General features: G+C 48.9%; 1 protein-coding gene across 1 annotated transcript in view; it reads left to right on the top strand.

The window, feature by feature from the left end:
* LOC149352621 (C4b-binding protein alpha chain-like) overlaps positions 1 to 14,993 on the top strand; it is a 109,637-nt gene that overhangs the window by 81,224 nt on the left and 13,420 nt on the right. The window contains exon 10 of the mRNA XM_089575713.1: positions 14,248 to 14,413. Coding sequence (XP_089431839.1) covers positions 14,248 to 14,413 — 166 coding nt within the window. The remainder of the gene's footprint in view (positions 1 to 14,247; positions 14,414 to 14,993) is intronic.

The following is a 14,993-nucleotide window of genomic DNA, read 5'->3' as shown; positions in this document are numbered from 1 at the left end:
ATATATTCGTGCTTTTCCCGAGACACATACAGGTTACACGGTCACACTATGTCAAAGAAACGCGGACACATAAGTTTTATACGAAACAAAAGTAATTTACAGGTTGCCGCCGCTTCTGTGACAGACCCCATACTCTAGTGCTCGTGGTTAATTTCGTCCATCTGGCGCACTTCAAAAGGACAATGAGGACAAATAGAAGTTTACCTGTATCGGTAGGGTCATCATCAGCAGCAGCAGTCTGACTACCCCTACTGCAGGGCAGAGGCCTCTCGCATATGATTAACTTGGTCCTGTGCCAGCCGTGGCCACCTTCCTTATCTGCGTAATCGATAGGGCACCACGTTCTAATCCTAAAGAGCCAATCATAAAGAGCCATCACCAAGAGCCACTATCTCTCTGTGACTACGCATACTCCTTGTGTGCGTACATCTACGTAACATCTCTTGGTGGAGGTCGTGGGTTCGAGCCGACGAGCCGACTAGCCGACTCGTCGAGATAGCTACCGACGCCCCCCCCCCCCCCCCCGTCTGGACCTGTTAGGCCAACTGTCGTAGCCCACCCTCGCGACACGGTCACATTCTGCGGTACAAATGGCGTGGACGTGGAGGACTGGCTCTCGCCGTACGAACGTGTGAGCACACATAACAGGTGGGACCCGACGATGAAGTTGGCCAACGTCATTTTCTACTTGACGGGCACCGCAAGGGTCTGGTCCGAGACCCACGAGGAAGAACTCACCAATTGGGACCTGTGCAAGCAGAAGCTTACCTAATTGTTCAGTAAGCCATTCGGATGTCAGCTGGTCGCGAAGAAGGAGCTTGCATGCCGCGCACAATCGTCCACAGAATCCTATGTGTCTTACATTCAGGACATTTTAGCCCTCTGCATGAAAGTTCATTACGCCATGTCAGAGAGTGACAAAGTCGGTCGCGTTCTAAAGGGAATGGCAGACGACGCCTTCAAGTTGCTGGTGTACAAGGACTGTGGAACGGTTGACGCAATCCTAAAAGAATGCCGCCGGTTTGAACAAGCGAAGAGCCGCCGTATTTTTCCCCAGTTCACGCGGTTGCCGAACACGGCGGAAACTTCGTCCTGCGTAGACTCACCTCAACCGTGCCCCCTGCCAACATCCGACAGCCTGACACGACTTGTGCGCCGAGAACTAGAGGCAGTATCTCCCACAGTTTCCCAGTTATCGGTACCGGACAGTGCGCCTGCAGTATCTCTTATACAGGCTGTTGTCCGACAAGATGATAATGATGAAAACTTTATTTGTAAAAAGGGAGTTTTGGACACGTCGGTCCTTGGGCCCCCGCACGGCCCCACTGCACTCAAACGTTCATGTCCCGGAGGCTCATGACGCTGGCAGCCCGGCCGGTGGCGAAGGCTTGCTTGGCCGGGTCCTCGGAGCGCAGTAGGGTCTCCCAAGCCTCCGAAGTGGTAAGGTGCTCCAGGCCCCGCGGGGGAGGATCCGCCGGCAGAGGAAAAGACTATGGTCGAGAGTGGCTTTGGGGTGGTGGCAGAGGGTACAGGAAGGGTTCGTGTGGACTGGGTGATATCGCGAGCGTATATAAGGGGAGGGCAAAGTGCGTGTTTGGAGCCACCTCCAAAGTGTCTGATGGTAATTGTCGAGGGAAGGATGAGGTGGGGTGTAGAGCCGACGCTCGGCTTTGTAGGCCTGCGTCATTTCACTGAATGAGTGCGTGCGCTCCCGCGAGAACCCCAGGTCGGAGGCCGCCGGTGCCCGGTTGAGAGAAGCTCGGGCTAAAGCATTGGCGGCCTCGTTTCCGGGATTCCCGAAGTGGGCAGGCACCCATATCAGCGCCACATGGCGGGGCGGGTGCGCGGCGAGGGAGTCCAGTATGCGAAATGCAGTGACGTGAACTCTCCCGCCAGCAAAATTTAGTATGGCAGTTTTGGAATCTGACAGTATATATCGGGCCTCCGTGCGGGTGATGGCCAGGGCAATGGCGGCCTCTTCGACCTCCTCCGAAGTGGCAGTAGGGGTTATGTGAAGGGTGGCAATGGGTTGGAGGGAGGGGTTCGTGATGGCCACAACCGCGTCCTCGCCCGTGCATGCGGCATCCACCCAAACGGCATACGGTTCCGTGCCATAGTATTTGTGGAGTGCCCGTGCGCGAGCTCTGCGGCGGGGTTCGTGGTAGGTGGGATGCATGTTTTTGGGGAGAGGTTTAATAAATAAATCGCGGTGAATGAGGCGGGGGACCTGGAGCTGTGTGGGATCGGTAACTGGTAGGCGTATACCGAGGGTGTGTAGGATGTGTCTCCCGGTGGTGGTTCTCGCGAGACGTATGTATTGTGTCTGTCGGTGGGCCTCAATAAGCTCCCCTATCGTATTGTGCAGGCCTAGTTGAAGGAGTTTTTCGGTTGAGGTATTTAGGGGTAGGTGTAATGCTGTTTTAAATGCTGTTCGAATCATGGCATCCAGGGTGGAGATTTCCCCGGCCTGAAGTTTCAGGTAGGGGAGCGCGAAGATAAAGCGGCTGAGGACGAAGGCATGAATGAGACGACAAAGGTCATGCTCCTTCATGCTCCGGTGGTGTGCAGAAACACGGCGGATTAGGTGTGATATCGACACAGTTGTCTGCTTGAGTTTCCGTATGGTGAGTGTGTTTTTCCCGTTGTTCTGGATGTGGAGGCCAAGTACCCGGAGAGTGTTTACCTCCGGGATGGGCCAGTTTTCCAGTGTCACGGTGATGGGGGCTGTGGGGCAGTTTCGTGTTGTGGGGCGGATTATGAGGAGCTCCGACTTCTCCGGTGAGAAGTGACTTCTGTGAAGTGAGAAGTGAGAAGTGACTCCGGTGACTTCTCCGATACTCCGCGCATGCGTTTGGGTGAGGATAGCCGCGGACTGTAGGGTGTCCTCTATGTCTCCATCACTGCCATGGGTGGTCCATAGCGTGATATCATCGGCATAGAGTGTATGCCGAAGTTGAGGGATGGTTTGTAGCTTGTGGGCAAGGGGAATGAGAGTGACATTGAAGAGGAAAGGGGAGAGGACGGACCCCTGGGGGGTTCCAACCCCACTAAGGGTGTATGGGGGGGAGATGTGGGGACTGAAGTGAATTTCGGCCGTGCGGTTAGTAAGGAATGTTTGAATATAGGTGTATATACGTTCACCTATGTTCAAGGGGGAGAGAGCCGCCATGATCGCTTGATGGTCCAGGCGATCAAAGGCCTTGGAGAGATCCAAGGCTAAGACAGCTTTTGTGTGACCCGGAATGAGGGGGTCGAAAATGTCCTGCGTGAGTTGGAGCATGGCGTCCTGTGCTGACAGATGGGGACTGAAGCCCACCATGCTGTGCGGGTAGAGGTCTTGCTCCGCCATGTGTTGGGTGAGCCGAGCGAGTGCGACGTGTTCGAAAAGCTTGCCTAGGCATGAGGTTAGTGAAATGGGACGGATATTTGAGGGTGTAAGTGGTTTGTGGGGCTTTGGTATGAATATGATTTTGGCGTGACGCCAGGATTAGGGAAGAGTGACCTCCTGCCAGCATTTGTTGAAGTACTCCGTGAGCTGGGCGATCGATTGATCGTCCAAATTGCGGAGCATGGCATTAGAGATCCGGTCAACTCCTAGGGTGGAGTTAGAACGGAGAGTCAGGAGGGCCGCTCTGACTTCTGTCTCCGTGATCTCTGCGTCGAGGTTGGCATTCGGGGCGCCTGTATAGGGGGGCAGGGGGTTTGAGGTACCGGGAGTTGTATATGTGTTTCTAAGTATATTAATGAGTGCGTCAGGAGAAAGGCCGGTCTTGTGTATAAGGCGTGTGACGTGGTGTTGTGTGGCTGTTTTGGATTGCGTGGGGTCAATTAGGTGACGGAGGACTTGCCAGCTACGTTTGGAGGACAGATTTCCAGCCAAACTGTCGCAAATCTGACCCCAGTTTGACCGGCAGAGCTCCTCAGCGTGCTCAGTAATTTGTGTTTGCAGCGCGGCCAGCCGCTTTTTAAGGGTCCGATTGAGCTTTTGCCCCTTCCAGCGCTCTAGGATGCTATGGTGGGCCTCCCAAAGGTGGGCCAGGCGAGTGTCGAGGGTGGGCGTATCTGATGTTGTGACAAGGGTTCGCGTGTGTGTGGAGACATCGTTCATGAGTGATGCCACCCACTGGTCGATGTCTATAATGGAAGCGTCAGGGAGGGCCGCCCGTGCGGAGCGTACAGCATCCCAGTTGGTGATTTTGTGTGTTAGGTGACGGGCCTGTCTTTGCTTGTACGGTACTTTAACGGAGAGGATGTAATGATCGCTTCCTAATGTATGACGCGTTGTGGTCCACATAATACCAACAAGGTTGCGGCTCAGTGTCAAATCCGGGCTGGTGTCCGCGCTGACACTGTTACCAACCCTCGTGGGGGTGTTAAAGTTGTTGTGTATTGTGAGGCGGAGCTCTTGTACCAAGGACCAGAGACGCCGGCCTCGTCCAGTGGTGGTGCGGTAGCCCCAGTCAGTATGCTGACTGTTGAAGTCTCCTCCGATAATCAATGGATGCTTGCCTGCAAGACTGTGGAGATCTCGCAGTAGCGTTTCCAATGAAGCCATCGGGTGAGATGGTGGGTGGTATATATTGGCGACAAAAATCGGTGCTACTGAGTGTGTATCTCGTATGATTTCTGTAATTACGCAGGGCGTCTCGGAGGTGATGTAATGGTTTTGTTGTGTGATGGAGCGATGTATGAGTGTGGACGCCCTGGGTGTATTCGTGGCGTCCGAGTGAACAGATGTGTAGCTAGGAAGTGTGGCATGGCTATGTGTGTCCTGAAGGAGAAGGATGTGGGGCGTGGGAAGTGTGGGGAGGAGGAGTTGGAGGGGTGCGCGCTTGCCCCAGAAGCGGCGGCAGTTCCGCTGAAGAATTGATAAGGAATTAGGAGGTAGCCCCGCCATACTGGAGCTTTGGTGGGGTGAGGGTAAGTGGATTGGTTGGGGAGTTCTGTGTGGGCGGAGGGGCCGGGGGCTTGCTGGCATTGTTGACTCTGCCGGCCACTCTGTCCGCCCAGGAAAGTTGACGAGCCTGCTGGTCTTGGCGGCGACGAGATGATGAACGCGACTTGCTGGAGCGACGCACGTCGTTGCGGTCTGCGTCTCGGTCCGGTGTACGGGAGATGTGCTGTTGCAGTGAGGCGGGCGGTGAGCGGCGTCCCCTGCCTTTGCATCCTCTAGTGCCGGTCATGTGGGCGCCTCCACATAGTAAGCAGGCTGGGGTGCATGTCGGAGTGTCCTCTCGTGGGTGGGGGACGCCACACCTTGGACAGTTGTGTGTGCGCTGAAGGGTGCACACGTCCGAACGGTGTCCAGGTTGACGGCAGTTTGTACATGCTTCGAGGTGTCCTCTGTAGGGGGTGCAGTTGTGGAGGCCGCCTCCGTAGGAGATGGTTCTGGGCACCGGGCCCCCCCGGGAAGTAATAAGGATTGAACGGGTCTGTCCCATGCGGCGTGCATCAATGTTGGGGGCCGTAGGGTTGCCCACGATGAGGTCTTCTAGAACCTGTGTCGGGGTTTCCTCCCAGTAGGCGTTGGTAATAACTCCCCTTACTGCACCATCCGGGGGGGCGATGTAGGCACTGACAGCGTAGGGTTGGTTTCGAATTTTGAGCTGTTGAATGGCGACCAGGCGAAGCGCGTCAGCTTGGTGAGGGGTGCTCATGGTACATGTGTTGTTTATGGGGTGAATGCGCAACTGGGTGGCGTCTGGATCTTGGATGTCCTTGGCCGCAGCTATCAGAGCGAGGCGAAGCTGGCGCGGTTGAAGGTCGGTTAAACAAAGGCCTCCGTTCGAGCGGAAGACAATCTTGTAATCGCCTGCAGGTAATGGTGGCTGGCGTTGCGACCTTTGCGCCGCGAGACGCGCCGCTCGCAGCTGGGACGCTTGGTGTATGGAATGTGTCGGTCGTGAGCCGGCGCTGGCGTTCGCCTCGTCCTGGATCTTCGGCGCATCTTTTTGGCGGGTGGGTAGGTTCAGGATATGAGTCCAGTCCCTGGGATTATAGTCCTTGGGGTTGATGGTCTCCCCGAGCACCTGGACCTCCATGCTCTCGCTGTGGGTGAGGTGGTAGGTTAACGCACGGTGGCGCGAGGCCTAGTGCTGCAGCTGGTCGGTTAGGGGTGGTTTGCGGCCCGTGGGCCCACGTAGGAGGGACCGTCGGCCACCAAAGTAGAGCTGATCGTAGTGCTCCCCTTTACGAACGGTGTAGTGAAGAGGTGGGCACTGCGGGGCTCGTACTTCGAAGAAATCGCCGTGTTTGTACGGAGCCGATGCGTAGCGCGTTCGCACTCATCGGTACCGGACAGTGCCCCTTATACAGGAGGCTGTTGTCCGACAAGAATTCGCCAATCTCGGGATCCGATCTGTATGCTCCATTAGTTGCCCAGATGCTCGTCGTGTTTTTCCGGTGCTCGGGGCCCGGCATCCGTACCACACTCGCCGCAGCCGCAACCCAGATGAGTGGAGGACACCTGACGACAGGCCCATCTGTTTTAACTGCTCCCGAGTTGGTCACATCTCTCGACACTGCCGAAGTCGTCCGTCATCGACCTACCGCCGCTATCCTGATTCTGTCTATTCTCGCCGCTCGTCGTCGCCCACTGAACCACAGTTCTCAAGCTCCGACGCTCAGGCCCCTCCCACCAACCGCTCGTCGTCGTCTTACCGTCGCCGATCCCCGTCGCCCCAATCTCGCCGCCCGTCATCTCCTGGCCCGTATGCTCGATCCCGTTCGGAAATCTGATGGCTGCAGCGTCTGGAGGTGATGCTGCTCCGACGACCGAACTTGAAAATCCTCCTTTGACTCTCCATGCCCGACGGAACATACTTAGCGTCGACGTGGACGGGAGCCCAGTTACCGCTCTCATTGACACGGGAGCGCGCGTCTCCGTTATGAATTCCCGTCTACTGCGTCGCCTAAGGAAAGTGCTCACTCCTGCCCACTCCGCTGTTCGTGTCGCCGATGGCCGTACTTCCGCTATCGCTGGAATGTGCACACCCCGTGTGTCAATCGCCCAATGAAATTTTCCGGCTGATAAATATGCTTTTCGCTGATGCATATGTATCAGCTAACCGTACTTTCGGACTTCTCAAACATAATTTAAAAAAGGCCGCGACACAGGTAACAAAAACTAGCGTACACCACATTAATCTGTCCGAAACTCGAATACCCGTCTGCCATGTGCGATCCTCATCAGAATTTTATCATCAGTAACATCGAAGCCCCGCAAAACCGTGCTGCGCGATTCATCTTTTCTGATTATTCATGATACGCCAGCGAGCGTCACCTAATTGAAGACTAAAGCCGAGTTAGAAAACTTAGCACTGCGCCGAAAAATTAAAAAATTTCCCGTCTATCACTCTTCCACAAGTTTTATCACCATCCTTCCCTTCAGCCGCCGCGGTGGCTCAGCGGTTATGGTGCTCGGCTGCTGACCCAAAAGACGCGGATTCGATCCCGGCCGCGGCGGCTAGAATTTCTTTGGAGGAGAAATTCTAGAGGCCCGTGTACTGTGCGATGTCAGTGCACGTTAAAGAACCCCAGGTGGTCGAAATTTCCGGAGCCCTCCACTACGGCGTCTCTCATAGCCTTAGTCGCTTTGGGACGTTAAACCCCATAAACCACAACCACCACATCCTTCCCTTCATGATGAATTCTTTCAGCCACCGCCAGTTATCTTTCCACGTCGCGATCATTCTTGCAAAGTTAAACCATTATGCCTATTCTTTTTTACCACGCACAATAACCGAATGGAACGCTTTGCCATCTGACATTGCCACAGAATCTGATCTAAATAAGTTCACTTTATTCACTCATGTTTAAACAACTAAAAGGGTATTTTTTTTCAGCGTTATTTCTTCCGGCCCTTGTCTTCTTTTTATTTTATATTTTTTGTTTTGTACTTCAGCGAACTTTTTCCGGTGTCGTCTTTTTCTTGTGGTGCTGTTATTTATTCTCAAATATTGCTACTATGTGCATTGTTGCAACTCTTTCTGTGGATGCCTATTTTTGATTAATATTTTGTGATTTCTATTTTATCTTAGTGCAATATTTTGACCTTATACCAGTGCTTTGTACTTAACCCCCCCCCCCCCATGTAATACCCTCAAATGAGGGCTCTTGGGGGTATTTTGAACAAATAAATCAATAAATAAATAAGTAAGTAAATAAATAAATATGTCTTTCTATAAAAGATTAAGCGGCCGAACAGTAACAGTTATAAAGTTAACTATTCAATATTAGTTAACCAGCCTGCTAGTTAGCACGTCTTAGCTGTATTCTGGTGTACTACACCACTGGCAGTGTTATGCCTAATCGCTCTTGTACTTCGAAAAGCTTAGATTTAAAAACTGTGTGAAGTCTTAGGTTACACGCCCTGTATATATACGGGTGTGTAGAGAGAACGGTAATCGACGTCTCGTGACCATTTTTGTTTTCTATTAAATTTTTATATGTGATGGAAAAATGTCATGACAAAGGTGAATCGCATTTAGTTTTACAAGAACCGCTGGTGTTTTTTCTTTTTTAATCGTATATCACTCTGGTGGAAAACATCGATTTTTTCCGATTTCGCAAAATTGCTAGTTTCCCCGCAGAATCCAAAATAAGATTGTGTGCAAACTGATTATTTTTTCAGGAAATGTATGTAAACATTTCTGTTGGAAGCAATGCAAAAATGTTCTTGGTTCCTGTAAATTTTTAGCAAAATATCGCAAACAATGCTGAAAAAGTAAAGCATTCCAATATGGCCAGTTTTTAGAACAATGTGAAAAGAAGAAATGAGAACCTGTGGCTGAAATTTTTTCCACGTATTAAACCATATTTTAAACTATTTCCGGGGAAAAGCTGTGCTTCTAGAATGGGCAGATTATTTTTAATCAGGCGTTGAAATCATCTATATTTCGAAAACATAAAAAAAGGCGAACTTTCACGGAGGTTAAAAAAAACGCCCTCTCCGATTTTGTTTAAAATTTCCCTAGAACACCTTCAGTACCTTGTAATTCTAGATCAAGAAAAAATATTGCAATATGGGGTCTTAAAATATAAAATTAAAGGCCCAGCACAGACGATATTTCGTTCAGTTACCATTACTGAATATTATGCGTTAAAAAGAGCAACGGCCATGAATTCGACATGGAACTCAGCGCATGTGGTTATATTGTAGTCAGCACAATGACAAAGTCTCATAACATATCTGGTAAATATTTTTTTGCTTGTAAGTCCAGTTTTGATCACGTTCAACTTCAATATACGCCCTGTATTTGTCGTAATCTCTCTAGGTCTCGCTAATGCGGCAAATACAAATATTCCGTTCTTCCTAACTTGAATCTTCAAATATTTTATTCTTTAGCTATTTGAGTATTGTTAAGTAATAATATTTCTTTAATTATTAGGTTTATTGCGGTTTAACGTCCCGAAGCAACTCAGGCTATGAGGGACGCCGTAGTGAAGGGCTCCGGAAATTTGGACCACCTGGGGTTCTTTAACGTGCACTGACATTAATTATTGTCTTTTAATGAATTTTATAAGACCGGCGATTGTTCATTGAAATTATTATTTTCGCGTTTTAAGACGGGTAATTTGTTTCAAATATAAATATCATTACTTACATGTGAAAAGAATCTTTTAACTGGCCGGTTAATTTAGGTTGAGGCACGAGCCGGAGCAGGTTCAATTACCCTATGCACTTCCTTTACACGCGGGCAGCACGGTTCAGGGAAATAATGTTATCGTCTCTTTCGTATATAGCGTTTTAGGGTTTTGGTGGTCTTGCACGTCTAATTCTGTTGACAAAACTTATTCTGCACTACACCGTTTCAATTTCAATGTCTTAGACGAAGAGCGAACTTCTCCAAATAAAAAGCTTTTTTGGGCGGATGACACCATTTCCGTAAACTCTGTTACCAAATTAAGGGGAACTGTTCATGTCGCTATGCCCACAAAGAGTGGCCCCGCACAAGACGATACATCAGTACAGAACTGATTCCACTCCTAAACAGTAGTGTAGGCCATCTAAACATTGCCTGAATTCGATCCACCATCTTTACTTTCGATACATGTGGTTGCCGTGTACTTTCTGAGCTCTCTTCCATCCTGTCCAAGAAAGTCAATAAGCTGACTATGCCGAAAGTCTTGAATGCTAACATCATTCAGCTTTCCTCTGAGCGCGCCTGCGAAGCCGCTAGCTCTTTCTAAGCTTCAACTCCCAGTCCATATCAAGGTGTGTACCGTGTGCTAAATAGTCGCGCATCGCCGTTTCACGCACTTCTGCTGCGTCCTGTGGCCAGAAACATGAGGTTGGTTATATGATATTCCTTGTGTATGAGTTCATGAAGCGAATATTTGCTCTGACAGCAAGTGGGAGTCCTTTCATTGGCAAAAGTTGCCTTGGCATATCGACAGAGGCGCTGGGTTCATGCATGCTGCACCTTGGTTTCGACAGAGCCAGCCGTGCAGGCGCCCCATCGTCAGACAGAGCATTTCAAGAACGGTAACTTTTTTTTTGTGCCAATAGTACGCTCTGACAGCATTTGGAAACCCGACTGTTTAATACTAGAAAAATCAAAAATGCAATGCTATATTTTCTATTGATAGCTCTGTCTTCCTGCATTCGTAAATCCTGTTGGAATAGATGTTGTGTGCTTGTGTGGAGTAATTCGGGGCCTTCCTTAAAAGTTATTTTAGTGTCAGTACAGAAGTCTCAGCTGTTTAACCATCTAATTCGACTTCAAAGATGCCGTTGGTTTTCGCGCTCACTAAAAAATTGATATTTTTTTTTCTGTGCCGAAGGTTAGCTCACTTCGAAGTGAGGTAACCTTCATATACGCATATTCGGCAGGCTAGTGCCGCCTGCGCCTTCCTTACCGAAGGCGCAGGCGGCACTAGCCTGCCGACGTATATGCACAGAATCTTCTTCTTTCCGGGAGAAAGGGCTTGCCTGGCTCAATTTGGAGCATCAGAAGCATAACTATGCCATTCTATGAACTATATGCCATTCTGCACGCATTTAGTTAAAGTTTAATTATACGAATTATCGTTCATCTAAACGCTATAAAAGTTTCGGGTAAGTGTTTTATAAACCTTATTTCTTGCCAAATTGCCTTGAAATTGTTTTGAAATAGAGCAAAATTCTGAATACCATCAACCAGATGTATATGAGCCACGTAGAGAAGCAAACGTATAATTGTTTTGACTCATAAAAACCGCTTTCAAGCGAAAACATGCATCCAATGTATTTTCTGAGACTCTGCCATTGTGCTATCTAAAACGCAACAACATGCTCCGAGTTGAAAATCGAATTGATGGGTGTTGCTCTCTTTAACACACAATATCCAGTAATGGTCAATTTAATTACTTTTTTTTTATGGCTGCGGCTGATGCTGCTCATGCGAGAAGGGAGGCATCATCGCATAGACACCACGGCGCTGAGGAGTTTCCTTCCCTGCGGGAGGGCTGCTTTGACCTCCCGGTGGAAGAGAGGCCGTTGCGCTAGGGCGTGCCCGCGCCCAGTGACAGCGCTTCAAGTCTTTGCTCGCGTTCGAACCGCGTTGGCCGAAGGGCACCACCTTTAGCATGCTGCGAGGTCGTCCGAAACTGGGCATGGCCCGCGAGGGGCGCAGCGGGGTTTACGGAGCTTTTCCAAAGCGAACACCCCTAAAGAAAGCCGGGCGTCAGGCCGGGGGTGGCTTGTACCCATTTTTACCGGTGGGTGTCCGGCTGTGGGTTTCGAACCAACAACCTCCCGAGCCGAGACGGGCGCCCAAATCACCGTTAATGGAAATTACTTTTAAGCAATGATAGGCCTTTAATTTTATAGTTTAAAGCAAAATAATACAACACTTTTTTCTTGCTCTAGAAACACCAGGTATTGAAGGTGTTCAGAGAAATTTTAAAGGAAATCGGAGATGGTTTTTTTTTAATGTCCTTCAAGTTTCGCCTTTTTTCGAAATTCTCGTATTTTCGACGGTTTCAACGTCTAATTAAAAATAATCTGCCCTTTCTGGGACTACGAATTTTCTCCAGCGATAGTAAAAAGAGCGAATTAATACTGAGAAAAAATTTCAGCTCCAAGTTATCACCTATTCTTGCCCCATTATTTTCCTAAAAACTATCCTTACTGAAATGCCTTATTTTTGCAGCAATGTTTGCGATTCTTTCCTGCAAAACTATACAAGCTAAAAAAAATATTTTTGCATTGCTTCAAACAGGAAAGCTTGCATACAATTGTTTAAAAACAATCAGGTTCCACAAAATTTTATTTTATTGTCTGCAGGGATCCAAACTAGCGATTTCGTGAAATCGACCTTTTCCAGCTGTCGTGATACACGATTTTTCTCCAAAACAACTACACACGTTCTTGTCAAACTAATTACGATTCCCTCCCGTCGGCATATTTGCCCATCACAGATAAAAATTTTATTGAAAACAAAAAATAGTGATGGGACCTCGATTACCGTTGTTATCCGAACATACCACCCGCCGCGTTGGCTGAGTGGGTAGGGGGCTCGGCTGCTGTGCCGGAGTTCCCGGGTTGGAACCCAGCCGCGGCGGCCGCGTTTCGATGAAGGCGAATCGCAGGCGCGCCCATGAGGTGTGCGATGCCAGTGCACGTTAAAGATCCTCAGGTGGTCGGATTCTGCTTTCACTCCCACCGTCCTCAATTCCCTTACGGCGCGGTTCGGTTGTCCACCGTGAAGTGAGACAATTACTGCGCCATTTCCTTTCCCTAAAAACCAATTTTCAATTTTTACCAACTTTCTACATTAACGTATCTGTTAATGTAGTTTTCTCTGACCCCTGCTAGCTTGCAAAAAAATTGTGTCCGACGAAGCATCACCGGAAACGGCCGTCATGCTCGAAGAAGCACGCCATCAGATACACCGAGTGCAAAAACAGCCTATTTACCGGATTCTTCTGACTTGTGGCCGAGTTTGCATCGGGCAAACGGGGTGTAGCTTCAACGAAAGGGCAAAAAAAAACAGTCACTGACAATCCGGAACAAGAACAACGTAAGCAGAAATATGTCGGAGCACTGCAAGCGATATGATCGCAAGAACACATGCAGGTCACTTTTACCGATGGCTACATTCTTGGCGCGGGCTTATGACAGAACAGAAAGAGAAATTATCGAGGCGTTCTTCAGAAAGAAAGCAGGCAGCGAGTGCGTCAGCACTCACTGACTGCTTTGTAGTGTACCTTTTCTAGGCCATTTCTAGTGTACCTTTTGATGCAGCCTTGTGTTTTTGATTGTTTCGTGTTAATCTCGGTTGTAAATATTTTACCCCTTTTTACTTCGTGTCACCGCTGTACTGTTTTTACCTGAGGGCTGTATACACGCCATGCTTGTTATCGGTTTTACTCTTGTAGTTTTACGTTTCTTGATGCTTCATGTTCACCTTGTTTTGGATTGAACCCCTTTTTGCTTACGACTTCGCTGTATTATTTTTTTACCCGTGCGCTCTGTCCATCCTTTGCTTGATATGGTTTTTGTTTTCTATGATACATTTCCTGCGCATCCGCTCCGTAGCGCTTAACTTTTTTTAGCCTTCTTTTATCTATCTAAGCTGTTCTTTAATTCAAGGATTTTTGAATATGTGCTTAGCGCGGATCTGCTTTTTTAAAGACCACTTTCCTGGAGAAATCCTGTTTTTATGCTTGTCATTTTGATCCGGCTTTTCTCCTGTCTCCACCCTGCCATTTATTATCAACCTTGGCCGTTTGGATTACACAGTATCTCATGTGTTTTCACTATTCGGTTGAGAAAAAAAAACTTGTTTAGCCTCTTGCGGCTTCATGGCTACTTGATTACCACGTGGTGATGGCCTGCTATAAAATCACTGTCCGTAAGCTTCAATAAAATCAGTTGGTAGTAGTCGCCCGTCACCTGTCGTTTCGTATCTTCTCGAGCAGTCTCATCTCCAATGGGCATCTTCATGTGGGCACATATGAATATGGAAACCGACAAAATTAAACTGGTGGGTAATAGTAGCACTTTGTATTTCGTTGTTCGTGCATTACTTTAGCCTTCACTGCAAAAGCTAAGCATTGAATTAATTAAAGTCATTTAATTAGCGGGTTGGTTGTCTTATTCATTTATATACCCTGTCATATAGGCACAAAAACGTTACTTTGGAAGCAACAATTTGGCATTCTCTAGCTGATGGATCTCTTCAGGTACTGTTCAGTTTTTGTGTTCAGAGACAACACATGCTTCCTACAAGCTTCATTTCTTGCTCATGTTTTCACTCACAGGTTTTTGGGAGCACTGACGTTGCGCCCAATACACAAGTGACAGAACAGGACCACAACCTCTTCGTGACCTGCACACAAGGGTATCACTTATTAAACCCCACGCAAGCAGAGGCTCAAGTCGTCTGCAAAAATGGTGCATGGGAGCCACCACCGCCTTGGTGCATTGGTAAGTCAGTTGGTTACAACAATAACGAGAATGCCAAAACCGTTCAATACGTTCACTGGTCGCGAGGAATCGCCGTAGCGCTGTGCGAGAACTACCGTATTTACTCGATTCTAACCACCGTTTTTTTTTAAGGATCGCAAGGCCTAAAGTGGGGGGGTTAGGGGAGGGGGTAAAGGGTAGGGGAGGGGGGTATTTCGATTCGAAAAATCTAAAATGACGCCGTCACCCCCCCCCCCCCTTCCCTGTTGGCAGGATCGGTCCACAGCGGCTCTGTGTTTCAGTGGTCTTCAGCAAGCGTGATTGCTGTTCGTATGAACTTCAATGCGTAGGCAGCCTCTTCGAAGTCAAGCCAGCCTCCATTAGGGCTGTCAAACAACTGACACCAAACTAAGCAGCGGCGTGCCCGTGAAACCTAATCCTTAAACTAATAAACCATGCAGATTCTGTCGCAGATATCCCGTCAAAAATGCCCGCGTTTAGAAAACAAATGCGCAGCATGAGTGTTCACGACTGAAGACCTAGTAACTTCCGCGGTTCTATGCGAGACGTTTGCATACATGCTCAGTTGTTAGCTTCATCA

Source organism: Amblyomma mixtum, chromosome 3 (genome assembly GCF_055824585.1).
Source record: "Amblyomma mixtum isolate Tamu chromosome 3, ASM5582458v1, whole genome shotgun sequence".
NCBI lineage: Eukaryota > Metazoa > Arthropoda > Arachnida > Ixodida > Ixodidae > Amblyomma > Amblyomma mixtum.
The sequence above is the reverse complement of the archived record's forward strand: the minus strand, read 5'-3'. Positions and strand labels throughout refer to the sequence as shown.